This window comes from Etheostoma spectabile, chromosome 3 (genome assembly GCF_008692095.1).
Source record: "Etheostoma spectabile isolate EspeVRDwgs_2016 chromosome 3, UIUC_Espe_1.0, whole genome shotgun sequence".
Classification (NCBI taxonomy): domain Eukaryota; kingdom Metazoa; phylum Chordata; class Actinopteri; order Perciformes; family Percidae; genus Etheostoma; species Etheostoma spectabile.
Genome location: NC_045735.1, coordinates 2,040,247 through 2,055,093, shown reverse-complemented (window position 1 = coordinate 2,055,093; position 14,847 = coordinate 2,040,247). Strand labels below are relative to the sequence as shown.

At 40.5% G+C, this 14,847-nt stretch overlaps 2 protein-coding genes across 10 annotated transcripts in view; one reads left to right on the top strand and one right to left on the bottom strand.

Moving 5' to 3' along the window:
- Positions 1 to 2,776: 2,776 nt before the first annotated feature.
- On the bottom strand, positions 2,777 to 10,246 carry rhbdd1 (rhomboid domain containing 1). Of its 6 annotated transcripts, none has more exons than XM_032512082.1 (8): positions 10,228 to 10,246; positions 8,540 to 8,701; positions 7,660 to 7,939; positions 7,091 to 7,223; positions 6,204 to 6,292; positions 5,836 to 5,901; positions 4,695 to 4,838; positions 2,777 to 4,571 (listed from the first exon to the last, which is right to left on the bottom strand). In XM_032512082.1, exons 2-8 carry the CDS (start codon positions 8,687 to 8,689, stop codon positions 4,465 to 4,467), a joined length of 969 nt encoding a protein of 322 aa, XP_032367973.1. In that variant the 5' UTR covers positions 8,690 to 8,701; positions 10,228 to 10,246; the 3' UTR covers positions 2,777 to 4,464. The 6 variants fall into 6 exon arrangements, with proteins under 6 accessions (XP_032367973.1, XP_032367974.1, XP_032367971.1 ...); XM_032512083.1 differs by lacking the exon at positions 10,228 to 10,246 and adding an exon at positions 9,382 to 9,700 and having other exon boundaries at positions 5,845 to 5,901; XM_032512080.1 differs by lacking the exon at positions 10,228 to 10,246 and adding an exon at positions 9,378 to 9,699.
- A 1,481-nt stretch (positions 10,247 to 11,727) lies between these two features.
- eml2 (EMAP like 2) overlaps positions 11,728 to 14,847 on the top strand; it is a 31,934-nt gene continuing 28,814 nt past the window's right edge. For 2 of the 4 annotated variants that reach the window (XM_032512045.1, XM_032512042.1), the window contains exon 1: positions 11,728 to 11,997. In XM_032512045.1, the coding sequence (XP_032367936.1) occupies positions 11,925 to 11,997 (73 nt within the window). In that variant the 5' untranslated portion in view covers positions 11,728 to 11,924. The remainder of the gene's footprint in view (positions 11,998 to 14,847) is intronic. The other 2 variants (XM_032512043.1, XM_032512044.1) reach the window with 1 other exon arrangement.

Genomic DNA, 14,847 nt, shown 5'->3' with positions numbered 1-14,847 from the left:
GCATTTTGGTGAGAGTTACGCTTTAAGATATGTGATGATGTGCAAATCCTCCGATGACAGATGAGCTGGATAACATAAGGATAGCATATCAGTGAAAAAACTTTTTATAATTAGCTGTAAAAAAATCGCATATTTATTTATTTATTACATAAACCTGAGGCCTCTACTACGAAGCAAGATTTGGCGTAACAAGGTAACTTCAGGTTTCTATATTTTTTGTTTTCTCTCACGGTCGCTTTCCACTGCCAGGGTTGCACCTGAGATAAAAGGCTAAAGCAACGACACTTTATGAAAAGCAGAAGTGTAATTACGGTCAGATCTTGTGCCTGATTAAGTGTTAAGTGATATTGATAAGCGTTGTGATTTACGCATTTCCAGCGCAGGCTATTTTTTTGCCAGCTTTCCTTCCTGGGTTAGGAAGCGGTGACTGTATTGTGTTTTGCCTGTAAAACCGTGTCTGTGTTCTTCATATTAATGTCGAATTATCGTTTGCTCTCGTGTAAAATATACAGCTCTGGTAGATGTTTGTGATTTGTCACGCTGTCCAAACACAGGTTAGGTGACGCGGGTAACTGAAATAAATCCAGGGCATGTTGATCTTGCTTTGTGGTACAGGCTTCTGGCGAATGATGGATGGGTTATTACTACTGTCTGTAAGGCAAAAATATGATTTATAATTATAACCTTGAGCCACCTAGACATTAAGGAATGTAATAAAACATATGAACATTTTACTTGGTCGGCATTTTTTTCTCTGGACCTTTAAATGCGGTAGACTGAATTTAAGAATATTTACTATTATGTGAAAGCAGGAAATAAAAATGACGCTTGACACAGTTGTGATACAAAGTCTCACAGGGTGTATTCTTATTTTGGCAAGTTGTGCTGATGAAGGTCTCCAAAAATTGAGCGTTTGTCATTCTGTCACTTTTTGCACTTGGAATAAATAAATTATTTTTGCATCTTAAGAGCCTCTTCCATCTTTTGGAAGTGTGCAGGCAATGTTAATGGAGCTGTTAAATGTGGCTATATAACACTGTTAAAAAGCCTGGACTCTAGAGTGCAAACCCTTTCAACATTCTTGAACTTTAGACATATTTTGCTTGATTAGACCTTGGCTCAAAACTGAGTGTTCGACCGACAACTCCCGTTGAACAGAGCTCTAATCAAGGAGAATGACTGAAGACACTCGCGTGGGTGTGCAGGGCCTTTGATCGCAAAACAGGAAGTTCCATTAAGTTTTACTATGGGACAGGGAAGAACAGAGAGTGGAGAACAAAGTCAGCAGGGTAATTATAAGTGAGTGTGAGGGTGGGTTCGGAGTGGTGGGGGATTTCATGAGATTATCCTATAAATAGTGTGGCAAGTTTCTTTAGTCATCAACACCAGCATGTAACTCTGGCACACGAGTGATAAAACGGTTCTAAAATGTTGCCCTGGGCTAATACCACTGCACAAGTTAATACCATTCTCCACGAGACGTTATGAGCTGCTTGGATTCGAGTATGAAGAAGTTAATCACCGCACTGTGGGGAGATAGAAAAGCTCTGGCTCTGTCTTTTACCAAAAGCTTGTTTCATTTATCCAAGGATACATTTATCGGTCCTCTAGGAGTCTATTGTTATCTCAGCTGGCTTTGGCAGATTCAAAGACAAATTGACCGTCACGTTGGCTTGAGTGGAGGCTGTTTTTTTTTTTTCCCCCCACCAAGGGATCAGAGTGAGAATGAAGCACATGGCAGCGGGGTGGCACGTCTCTGCTAAGCTCAGTCAGAGAGCCGAGGGGTGTTTCAGGTCAGTCACTAGCGAGTGTATTAGCCCACCTACGTTTCTCTTTCTGAAATAAAGCTCTTTCATAGTGTTTGTTTTACCAGCGACTTCATTGTCACCATGTTGAAAGAATGACCTAATCAAAACATTGTAAACAGTACAGCTCTGTATACAAAAAAAAAATACATGTTAAGCTCTTTAACAGTTGGAAACAACTTTCAGACAGTTTTAATTTCTCTGCCGTATTTCATAACTACTGGTAATCACTCAGATTACCAGCAGTCCACAACCGACTTCAGTTTAGATTGTAGCAGTGTGTTTGCCCAGGAACAGGAAGGCCGAGTAGCCCAAAAAACTCCACGCCAGTAAAAGTAGTCTAGTCCCCCAAGTAGAAGTCAGTGAGAGTTGGAGTACAAAAGGAATCTACAATAAAAAGAACTTTAGTGGCGACTTCATCTTACGTTAAGAAAAATATATTGGTACACTGATACCTGGGAGTGATATCGGGAAATGATGGTGGACACTTCAACATGACGACCCTAGACAACTTCTTTATGTAAAAAAGCAGCTTTATTGAAGATGTAAAAAAAACTCAAGTGGGAGATATTCATGTGTGTGTGTACCCAAAGTGTCTCTCTGAATGTCGGAATCATCCATTTTTATACTTCTTTGTCCTCACACCTTCCAGTCTGTCTATTTCTGAGGGATAATGTTACCTTCCAACTACTCCTTATACATAATCCACTTCTAATAGACTCACACATCCCAATCTATGGCCGATCCATGTAAATATTATATATGTTTTGTGCAAACAGCACTTTAATGGAACAATGTGTAAATAGTTTAGTTATTTGGATCAGTGAACATCTGAAACCTCCTAAACAAATCTCCTGCTCTGACACAAAGAACCAATCAGTCGCCTGTTAACAGGCGCGGCGTGATGACAAACTGAGACAACCTTCCTGACATGTACAAGAAAACAGAAAGACATAAAACCAACATGCCAAGAAAAAAAACCTTTAATGTGCACTCATGCTCAGGCACACAGACTACAGCGGAAGTACCTGCTGTGTGGAGTATGTCATCCCTGTCCCCATCCTGTCATCCCCTCCGTCACTCGTCAGCCTCCCCCAGTCATGTTCTGCCAGGGCCCCGTGCTCCACTCTGCTCCCACGCTCCCCTCGGCAGCATGCAAAACTAAACTACGCAAGCTGTCAAATCTGTCCGATTCAAAAAACAGTTCTACATGTGATATTGGGGTGTTTATAAATAAAATTAGCTTGACGTCGAGGCTGGATGTTTAACCCTGTTTCCTACTTAAGATGACACGTCAGGGACCGGGACGTACAGTTCGATCGTATCTCCTGCAGCATGATTTCAGACCCGTGTGGGCTGATGGCTCGCTGGGTTTTCTGGCTCCAATTTAAGTTGTCCTACTTCCCATCATGCCTCAGGGCTTTAGGGGAATCAGGGCCAGCAATGTACATCTTTGACGTTGCTTTTGTAACTTTACAGCCAGTGTCCCGCTTGAGTGGTGACTTTTTAGAAAGTTTAAAGAAGTATGGTGGCAATGTGGTTTAAAAATATATATATATATATATATATATATTTATATATAAAAATACAAAAACTTAACGCTTTTCCAAAAAAATACAGAGAGAGAAAAATAGAGTTGAGACATTAGGATAGTAATACTGCCCATATCATGTTTGGTGATCATTCTAGGTGAAATTCAGCCATAACAAACTACTTTAAAAAGGAAACTTCCAGTGGGAAATGAACCTAGGGGTTAATAACACATGCCGTGTCGACTGTTCTCTGAGATTTGTTTTCACGCCAAATCAAATCTGACCAGTTTTAGTGCAAACCCTTAATTATCTTTTGAAGCTTGTCGTTACAGCATGCAAATGCAAAAAGAAACTGCTATTTTACACCACAAACAAGGCTCAAAATGGCACCACACGTCTACATTAGCACAATGAGGGTCCCTTCATGTAAACCAAAGCATTGATTGTTTGGTATACAGAACGGTACAGTCTTTATAAACTTTAATAAACTGTCCGTACACTAACAAAGTTCTCAATGCTTAGGTTTACATGTAGGGACCCTCATGAAGTGTGGAGCCATTTTGAGCCTTGTTAGTGGTATAGAAATGGCGGTTTCTTTTTACTTTTGCATGCCCGGGTGACTAGCGCTATAAGCTAATTAGCAGTTTGCGCTAAAACTGGTCACATGCGATTAGCATGAAAACATATCCCAGAGAACGGTCGGCTCAGAACCCATGTCTCATTAACACTTATTTTCATTTTGTGCCGGAATTGTCCTTCAAGGGACTTGATATGATGTTCAATATCTATTTCAGAACTTTAAGTGGTGTTGCAAGAGAAAATGACATGAGAAACATTACATACACCCTTTGCTGCATTGTCAGACATGCCCACCCTAATCTGCTCATAAGCCTATATACACACACGCTCTGGTAAACATTAAAGAACCTTTCCATAGATAACATTAACTCTTTGGTAACGACTCATGTGAAGAGGCACACAGACCACACAGCTAAAGAGCTGTTAAACATGTCAGTCTGAGTTGTTGGACCTTCTCATTCAGGGTGCTCTTCCTCAGCCTTCAAGAGGGAACTCCTCCTCCGTCTTGTCACCTACACCTTTTTCCTTTCCTTCCGCTGCCTGGCAGTTCAGCTGTCAAACCTCCTCAGTCTCCTTAACCGGATGTCCTCCGCTCTCGCCTCCTCGGACAGATGGAACCCATAGGGAGGAGGGGCTTCATTTTGGCTGGGTTGGCCTACAAAACAAAACATTTTATACATTTTAGCTGACTCTTATCTAGATTGGCTGTTCATTGGCAAATAGTAAATAATTTAACATTTCTATTCCCCCCCCACCCCACAATAACTTCTTCTTTTACCTCTGTCATAAAGACTGTTTCTGATGGCTGCCTCTAACTGCTTTTGCTCCGTCAGTCCACCTGTATAAGATGATCCATAATTTGTTGTGTAGTCTGGTGGATACTGATGGTTTCCTGAGTATCCTCCACTAGTGCCACTGTAGCCTGCAGACACACACACAAGCATGGCATACCTATTTTAATTTAAAAGGTCCCACATCATGCTTATTTTAATACATGTACTTTGAGTTTTTAATAGAACATATTTACATGCTTTAATGTTTAAAAAAATATATAGAGTACTTTTTTATACTGACTGTCTGAATATACCTGTACCCCCCCCCCGTCTGAAATGATTGGTTTTAGCTCCGGTCTCTTTAAACCCCACTCCTGAGAAAGCCCAGTCTGCTCTGATTTTCAGCGTTTCTGGGACTTTTGCAACCGTGCTCTGTGAGTCTCTGCACCATCACTGCAGCTGGGGAATGATTGTAACGGCACAGTAGCGACACTTTCTCCCTATATACAGTGTGGTTGTGACATCACAGTCTTACAGAAGTCCTAACGGGTCGTTTAAAGGGACAGTTTCTGACTACTGGCTGTGTGCACTTCTCAGTGGTTTGAGTGTTTTGATACTTTCACAGTACTAATATAGTACCTCAACATATAACATGAAAGACATGGACATCTTATTTTTCACAATATGAAACCTTAAAGAAAAAAACTGTTAAAAAAAAATGTTCGGGCTGGTCTATTCTTTATTCCTCTTATTGTCAATGGATCAAAATCAACACTTTTTCGAGCTCCCTATCCTGTCTGTGGCACTTCGCTGGTTCCTACAGAATATGTTTTAAAAACAGGTCACCTACATATAGTTTTTTTTTTTTTTTTTTTTTTTTTAAACTACATATTTCTTAAAAAGAGCCAGGCAGTGTACTCGGGCCTCTAAAGGATTCCGCTGGTGTTCCACAATGTGTGTAGTCTGAAGTTTTCTAGCAATCTCTCTCATCAGATCACAGACAATACTGAACAGTCCCCTGCCATCATCATTCCATTTAAACTAACCCGGTATGATACAATCAAAGTCCTGTGTTGCAGTTAAACAACTTCCAATTCTATAAAAGCCTATGTACTATACAAGACCCTTGCTTTAATGCTTTGGTACCTGAATAGCCTGAAGAGTTGTAGTACCCACTGGGCTGGGAGTTATATCCATTCAATGTCACAAACCCTGGTGAAAATATAGAGAAAAACAAGCGTTTTGACGGATGGATTAATACTGAGACACACAGATCTGCACATGGACTCCAAACTATTGCCAGTAAATTGTTCGTCATTTCCCCACACATTATGTCACTAAACCTGTATTGACAGATGCTGTAAATGAGGGCAATCATTTTTGGTGACACCTGCACTTTAAAAATCATACAGTGGGCTTTTTAAACAGGTTACAAGGTCCTACGGTTATAACAGTCAGAACATACAAGTATGAACAAGGACTCAAAAAAGCAACACACACACATAAATTCAGACCTGCACATTTCTTCATGACGGCCTTCAGTGGTCCAGCAGTGTAGAGCAGACCCACCAGGATACCTGCCAGGTGACCAATCAAAGAAGTCCTGAAGAAGCAGAGTACAGGTAAACTAATGAAACGCTGCCGTCTGGTGGACACTTTCATTCATAGCATCTGCATCATGTAACAATAACAACTTTACCAAATGACAACCGTGTCCAACAGAGTTCTACATACTTTTGACTTTATTTTACTCTATAAAAGGAGATCTACTTTAACATGTGTGAACTTTTATTTTAAGCATGGGTTGTCCCCATGAAAACAGAAGCAAACAACGGCAGTGATAATGCTACAAGCATCAACAGTGTTCACATTGGTATGAAGAAGAACGCCTTCATTTACCCCGTGAGGGGAAATCCACAATTTTCACTCTGTTAGTACAGTAGCACACACATTAAACACAGGCCTGAATTACAAAAACATGCTCAGGACCTAAACATGCTATCACACTAATGGAGAGATGTCAGAGTGAGGGGGCTGCTCCTTGGAGGAGCCCCCCGAGCAGTTGGGGGTTTGGTGTGTTGCTCAAGAGGACCTTGGCAGTGCCCAGGAGGTGAACTGGTATCTTTCCAGCTAACAGTTTACACTCCGTACTGAGATTCTGCTGACATGTTGTGCTACAGGCTTTGAGGTACGTTTTCTCTCATTTGGTGGGTGTGTCAGAGGCGCTACCCAATCAGCAGCGACATGTATGAACTCCGTTCGTGTTAAGAAGGCAGCGAGCTCGTGTAACACAACAGGGTGTTCAATACACCACCGATTGGGTTTAAATAAAAACGGCTTTCTATGTTTTGTCGTGGCTAAACGCAGAATTTGTTGTACAGATTTCTGATCGGTAACTCACCCCGGTGATGTCACGTGGATCAGCACTAGCTCCACCCAGCTAACATAGCGATTAGACACAGGGAACCCCATCACATAGGAGACACCTCCAGGGTGGTAATGGTTACTGAGCACCTTCAGAGCAAACAGGACACCTAGAAACACAGTCATGTTAACAACGATTGATTAACACGAGGGATAGGAAATGTCACTATGTCTACGATCCCTGTAGGGACGGGATATGATTTCTTTCTTTGTCGTCGGTCTGGTTCAGGTTAAACTCTGTGAAACCTAAACAATGAACACCGCAGAACATTCTTTTATCATCCAGTTTGACAGTCAGTTACAATGGTAAAAATAACATAAATAAACTACTTTAACGTAGGTTTTCTTTAGGTTTCTTTAAACGTGGTATCGGATCTGCATATGAACTCCAGTATTTCCCAATACCAGCATTTAAGGCAGTATCGGAGGCGATACCAACACTGGTATCAGAACATCTCTAATAACGGACATACGGTGGAATTTCCAACGCCACCTGAACCATCGTGGAAATGAGACGGCGTTGATATAGACTAGTCTGTACTGCACCTGAGAAGCCAACAGCACAGGCCATGCTGTAGGACTGGTCCTGGGTGAGCTCTGTTAAAACTGCCTCCAACAGCAGATAGACCACTCCGGTGAGCAGAGAGAAGACTGACAGCAGGTAGAGGAACCAGGAGCCGCCCAGCCGGCGCTCCAGCTTGGTACCTTTCCAGAGGAAGGACACCATGTTGAAGTAGAGATGCAAATCATCCGCATGGTGCAGCGGGGACAGCAGAAGGCGGCGCCAGTCTTTAAACCAGTAGGCCTGCTGGACACTCACACAGGCCTGAGGATGGGATAGATGGTAGTATTCATTTTAGTACTAATAATACATACTGTATACAGTACAGGTGCAACTGTAACAGTAAAAAATAAAACATTTCTCATTTTTATCAATAAAAGTATCTGTAATATAAAACAAAGAAGCAAATTGTCACATTAAATACGTTGGAAGTATGGCTGCACAGTGAGGAAAATATGTGAAAACGTCAAATGTCATGATAATGATACTAATTGCAATTAAAACATAAATATTTGTTCTTGTATTTTAATCCTATTATTTCATGTAAATTGTATCCTAGTATTTTATTTATATTCTGTGCTGTGTGAATGATTTTGCTGCAGCAACACTTTAACTTCCCATTATACTGGGATCAATAAATATCTATCCATCTTTCTAAAGTGTACTCAGATCTCAAAAATCAAGAACTACCATCAACAGTCACACACCTTAGGACCTTAGCCGATGTTGCAGTTAAACAAAGACACTGTGATTATAAATACAAATTGACAATTATGTAATAATTGTTACAGGCCTAGTTGGAAGCAGCAAATGATGTAAATAATAACCTGTGTCTCTATTATTAGTGTCATATTGGTGCATTACCTGCATCAGTGGAGCTGCAGGGAACAAGTAAAGGTACACGTTGAGTCCCAGGACAGCCAGGGTGACTGGGGGGATGTTGTCCAGACCCATCTGGAACAGCTGGGAGGCCAGGAGCATCAAGCCCAGGTGGGATCCCCTCTGTCGCCGCATCCTGAAAAGAGCCTGGGAACTTATAAAGTCACAAATTCTTTCTACCAATAAGGATGGCAGAGGTGTCATTTGCCCCGCCCATACAGGGGCAACAGTGGACTCAGGAAGATGTCAATCAATCACTCAGTGTAATACACCCACACAGTCCTGGAACAGGTCCAATCATCCTCATCAACTATAACCCCTGTGTGGATGGTCAGGGCATTTAAACCCCATTCGTTTTCTTTGAGTTCAAGCTGTATTTTTGTGGTTTTATCTCTTGGCTTTGTGTTACTTTCTTTTCTGTCCCTCTTTTCCTTCTTCTGTAAACCATTTAATTGTCTGTTTCAAAAAGAGTGTATAGTCTTTTGAGCAGGCCTACATTAGCACCGTAGCTGCTAAGTGTCTAACTGTTCTAATATTTCTATAAAAGTCAATATTTTCGAGCTGTACAACATGTACATGCAATTTTACATGGACTTTGCAAAGTATGAATAAACTCAGATATTATGTGACCCCAAACTTCGAGTTAGCTTTTTCTTTATATTTGGCTCTCAGGAAGGCACGACGATTAGAAATACTAAGTCTATTGTAGAGTTTTGATAAACTAAAGCTCACTAACTTCTGAGCAAAATTCTGTAAATAAACAAACAAAACGTGTGTTCTGAACAAGTCGATAATAACGAATCTCATCCCATCACAGCAAAACTTACTTCGAGTTCAGTCGGTTGTCGGAAAGTTTGCACACCTCTTCCTCATTCAAGCTTTGGCTAATGCTAACGCTTACTTTAACATTAGCATAGCTAGCTAGATGGGCGTTTCATCCCTGTAAGTAACAGTTATATCAAGTCCACTTTAAATGATTTAACGCTCACATACGGATTCAAACGGACTTATATAGCATCTTAGTCACACGTCAGCTGAGAGTGTTTCTTAATATTTCATCATTTTTAGCTAGTTACTCCCATGGTTAGCTAGGCAAAAGTTTACACAGCGTTTACGTGGCCTGCGCAGGCGCATTACGGAACTAGTGTGTTTAGGTTGGCCACAGTGAAGAACTGCACCACCATTCAATCCGTGTACAAAGTACTGTATAATCATTCATTTGTTTAATAAATATGTACACATCCTTATTAGTGTGATTATTACAAAATGAAAATACCATATGTTATAAAAAAAACTATTAATAAAACGGTTTTCAATAATCATTCTTGGTCTGAAGATCATCATCATCATGTCTGCTTTGATGCGATGGAGTTGAAAATCGTGATTGTTTACTGCCCTCCGGTGGTCACATCGAGGAACTGCATCAAGGTAAAACATCAAGTTAGACACGACATCAAAGTACACACTTCCTGTCAAGACTTTCAAAATAAATGTTGGGGCACAATGACAGCAATTAATTAAAAGAAAGGATCATAATTTAGACATTTAGTATTATTTATAGCTTATATGTGACCACTATATGCTTCTTTTTAGGTTTTTAAAGACTGACATTCAGTCAGCTTAGACAAAGTTGAAAAATAATTAGTGTTAGAATTTGTACTTTTATCACTCACCGTGGATTTACCAATATAAAAGAAGCGATGGTCTGTCTGAGGGGGTCAACTCTTCCGCTATGCCTAAGTAGTTTTTGGAATCAATTACGAACACGTGTGTTTTACCGCGTTCCCCAATAAATTATTCATGAACACAACTCCACCACGGATCACATGTCTCTTTTCAGAAACTTAAGAGTCAGTCGGAGGTAAGAAATACGTTTACAACCGACTCCGGCAGTTTGTACAGCGATGTTCATCCCCCCCGCCTCCAATGATGAGGAGCCGGAGCTGGTGGAGAGGTTGTTGCTATAGTAACAGCGGTACGCAGGGCAGATACAGGCGATGATGATTCGTCAAGCCAGCGAGAATCAAATTGATTATTACCGGAAAAGCGGATGGATTTCTCTTCAAAATAAAAGCACAACATTGTCACATTAGCCAATAATACGATACATCAATATATGCCTAAATACATAAATGCATGGATGAATGAATTAATACACATTTTCCAAAATAACCATATGTTGTTAAAAATAATAGTTACTCAATTTAATTATTTGATTATTTAATTATTAGGCAATGGGAATTACTTTTAACTGGAATTCTGCTAGAAAGTACAGCAGGGTTGTAAATATAACCCAGTGTCAAACACTGTGAAAAAGTAGAAAGCATTATTGAGAGATCTTTTTAATGTAATGGTGCGTGTAACTGTTTTTTAACTTCAGAAAATCCACCCAATATCAAGAATTGAGCTGAGAGGCCTGGTGTAAAAAAACATGGGTGAACATGTGAGAAAGATTATGTGAATCCATGTGTTTTGTGACTCTACATGTACGAGGAGAGAAAAGTGATGAACAGAGGCCAAAGGCAATTAAAATGAAGTCTGCATGTACAGTATTTTCATGAATAGGGTAGTTTATGCATGTGATATTTGTCATTAAAATGTTGTCAAAGTCATATTAGACCGCACATTTCTCTTCAAATACACAGTCATAGTCAAGTGGGTGGTATGATTGACCCGAAGTTCAGTGCTTTGCGATACCAGTCCCCCTTATGGGATTACTGGTATAGGTGTCTTGTTTAACTGGTGTCTGTCTTGTGTATCTGTATCTTTTTTTGTTTTTGTTTAATGGACCGTGAGTCTAATCAAAAAGTCAGTCTATCTATCTATCTATCTATCTATCTATCTATCTATCTATCTATCTAACTGTAACTTTTATTCTTGTGTTTTATGTGTCCTAATGTTTCTATTTTGTTTTTAACTGTCCATTCATGTGTTTTATTGGTTTTTAATGCTTATGATTTTTAACTGTTTGTACTTGTGTTTTATCTGTTTAACTGATTTTGTGTAAAGCACTTTGAATTGCCCTGTTGCTGAAATGTGCTCTACAAATAAAGCTGCCTTGCCTTGCCTTGCCTATCTATCTATCTATTCCGTGTGGTTATGTCTCTTACTTTGAAAGTAACAAGCGGAAGTCTAGTACGTTACAAAGAGTGCAGCTTGACGCTGGCAGCCAGGCAGGAGCGGGAGAGTAGAGGGGGTGCTAGAGCAGGTAAAGGTGTGTGTGTGTGTGTGTGTTCGTCTTGTTTATGCATGTGGGGGAGACAGGAAGAGGTGACGGCGTGAAGAAGAGACGGAGAGGGGTGGAAGGAGGACAAAGGACCCGACCGAGAGGAGGAAGAGCTGGAAAGAAAGAAGGAAGACGGGACGAAGGATGTCGGAGAGGATAGCTTCGTGTGGGAGCCTGTATGACAGCACCAACCTGCTGCTACAGTACTGCAACAACGGTGAGCTGCTTCTCATTTCAGCTCATCATTCACACACACACAACAGAGAAAACACAGAGATGGGCAATTTACTCTAATGAAATGTGCACAAATCAACCCCTACATGTATTGACACTGACATTCATTCGTTGGAGAGCCATGTCGATTATTTTCTTTTTCATTTTCCATCTGCCTATCCGTATTAAATGCTATGTGAGTGCGCAAATTAGCCTGATTGGATGCATTGTATATATAATTGCCATTGCATTTATAATTTTATTTGATCATCTCAGATATTTATGCAGTAGCTTGTTTTATTTGTCTTCATTTTATAGATCTTTTGTGGTCATATTTTCAGGTTTAGGCTTCCCCCCCACCCTGTAGTGTAACAGTTGTTTTTCATGATTGAAGGGTGACATATTTCCAGCTGATATCTTCCTTTTAATTATCCTAATCTATCAGCCGTCTTTGAGTGTCATTTACCTCTGATATGGTTGGGTTTCCTCTGAGTCCACAGCTACAAAAACACTGTCTGGAAAACACAGCGGACTCGTCGCCTGAAACACAACCAATCTGAAAGAATGGTGCATGGTCATGAATGGGACCCTTGTTATGATTACAACACTTTGCCAGCTTGAACTTTTCAACACGATCCGTTTTCTGAATTTGAATACATGATGCCGCTGTCATCCTCCTGCAGACCTCGTGTCTTTGTATCTGCTTCCCAGATATCATGCAAATGCTCCGCTGCTGCTCTCAGGCCAGATCACATCTCTGGTAACAAAGGAGGATTGTGGCTGATTATTAAATGGTGTCAGCTGAACAAGGTTTGGTTTCTCCAGCTGTTTCAGACCAAGTAGATGGCATTTTAGGGTTGCCACAGTCGGGATGGATTTATTTAGAGACCTACATATCACAACATTCAGTGAAATGCATACAAACCGATGCTGTGATCCGAGAGAAGAGGCTGCGGTTTGACACACCGGCCTCTGCAGTCTGAACTTCACAGACTGCCATATTGAGCAACAGGTGCAGAGACAGCAAGGGGTCATGGGAGTCTGATCAGAGCGGGTGCGCTTGTTATCCATGTGCCATTTAAAAACCATTTGGTGAGTGGTGTGGTCCGGAGCCTTCCTGCAGCTCCGCCGGGGCAAGATTTAAGTTCAACTGAAAGACAAACGCACCAGTCCTGTGCACTGAGCTTCACAGAAGAAGAAGGTGATGGCATCAAGCAACAATAAAAATGAACTATATTATATATGAATAATGTCAGTTGCAGGTTAACAGAAGAGCTTGTCGAGTGACAGATGGTCCTGCAGTGAGGAATCAGCTGGTTAACCCGGGTGTGTCCAGTGTTGGATGCCGTTTTGTTCTGCCCTTCTCCAGTATTTCTTAAATCAGTGTGGCAATTTAATAAATTCCAAATGACAGTATCAAAGTCTACGGCGCTCCAAGCAATCAGCTAATTACATATTGGTTTTATTTCAGTTACTTGTACTTGGTTTTTAGACAATTTATTTAATTGACATTGCTGCTTTAACCCTTGTGTTGTCTTCCCGTTAACCATGAACTTGTCCTTCCAGGTCAAAATTAAAACAAACATTTTTTTGTGCTTTTCCGATGTTTTTGTCCCTTTTCTGATTAATTTGTTGCTTTTTCAATGCTTTTTGGAGCATTTTTATAAAACATGACCTGGTTTAATAATAGGTTTTACACTTATTCTTGGAATTCATGGTCAACAAACCTCATTTATATCATATTATACGTAGGTTTTTAGTTTAAAAAGGCAGAAAGTATGAATTATTTTGACTAGTAGTTAAGATCAGAGGATGCTGATGTTGATGTTATTTCAAAGTTTAGTCTGGATACTGTTTTGAAACCATTGGGGGGGGGGGGGGGGGAAAGGAAAGGACAAGAAGAATTTAAATGCTATAAGAATAAATAAAACACCCAAAAAATTCAATGAAAGTCATCATTTATGTTACTTGAATGTTGTATGGAATCATCCATGTTATTTTTGGGCAATTTGGTTGAAAGAAATCCACATTTCTGACATAAAACACTTTGAAACGGGTCAATTTGACCCAAGAACAACACAAGGGTTAAAGTGGACTATATGTAACTAACTGTTTCTGAAGCTCTGTCATTTTTCATACAATGATCTTAAATGAGCTGTAACAGCGAAGGAGACTGTCAGCACCCGATCCGTACCGCCTGGCAGATCTGTTCAGCATGTTTTACGACACTACCTGAGCAGTTCTACGCTTGCGTGATTACTGAAATGCGTCATATTACCGGGAGAAAACATTAGACGTGACAGTAGATCGTTGTGATGGCAGAGATGAAGTTCACAAGGTGTTTGCTGGAGTTGCCTAAAGTATCTGTTAATGATCGACAGAGGGTCGTCATTGTGTCCAGTACGACGCCACGCAGCAAGTTGAATAAACGCTTCACATTTTACATTCCTTCATTTCTTTGCAACTTTGAAGGTAATTTGCTAATGCTAATTAACGCTAACGTTAAAGAAGAAAATGAAAATCGCAATGCTTAATACCATCGAATCGCAACACTTTCGATTTGGTGCCCACGTGTCGTGAAAGAATCGAACCGGCCCAGCCTTGGGGAGTTGCTGTATTTCTGAGCACCCAACGTTCTCCTGGGAAAGAAAGAAGGAGAAAGTTGAAGGAAATCCTAAGAGACCAATCTGTTTCATTTCCCCTTATTTCTGTAAGAGGAGTTCAGGTTTAGAGCTTTGCTTTTTGGGTTAATGTACTAAGGACTAAGGTTAAGTTAAGGAAAGTGGTCAGACAATGCAATACATGTGTATGTCTCAGGGAAGGGCCTGTGTGTGTTTGCTGATATTTGCAAATA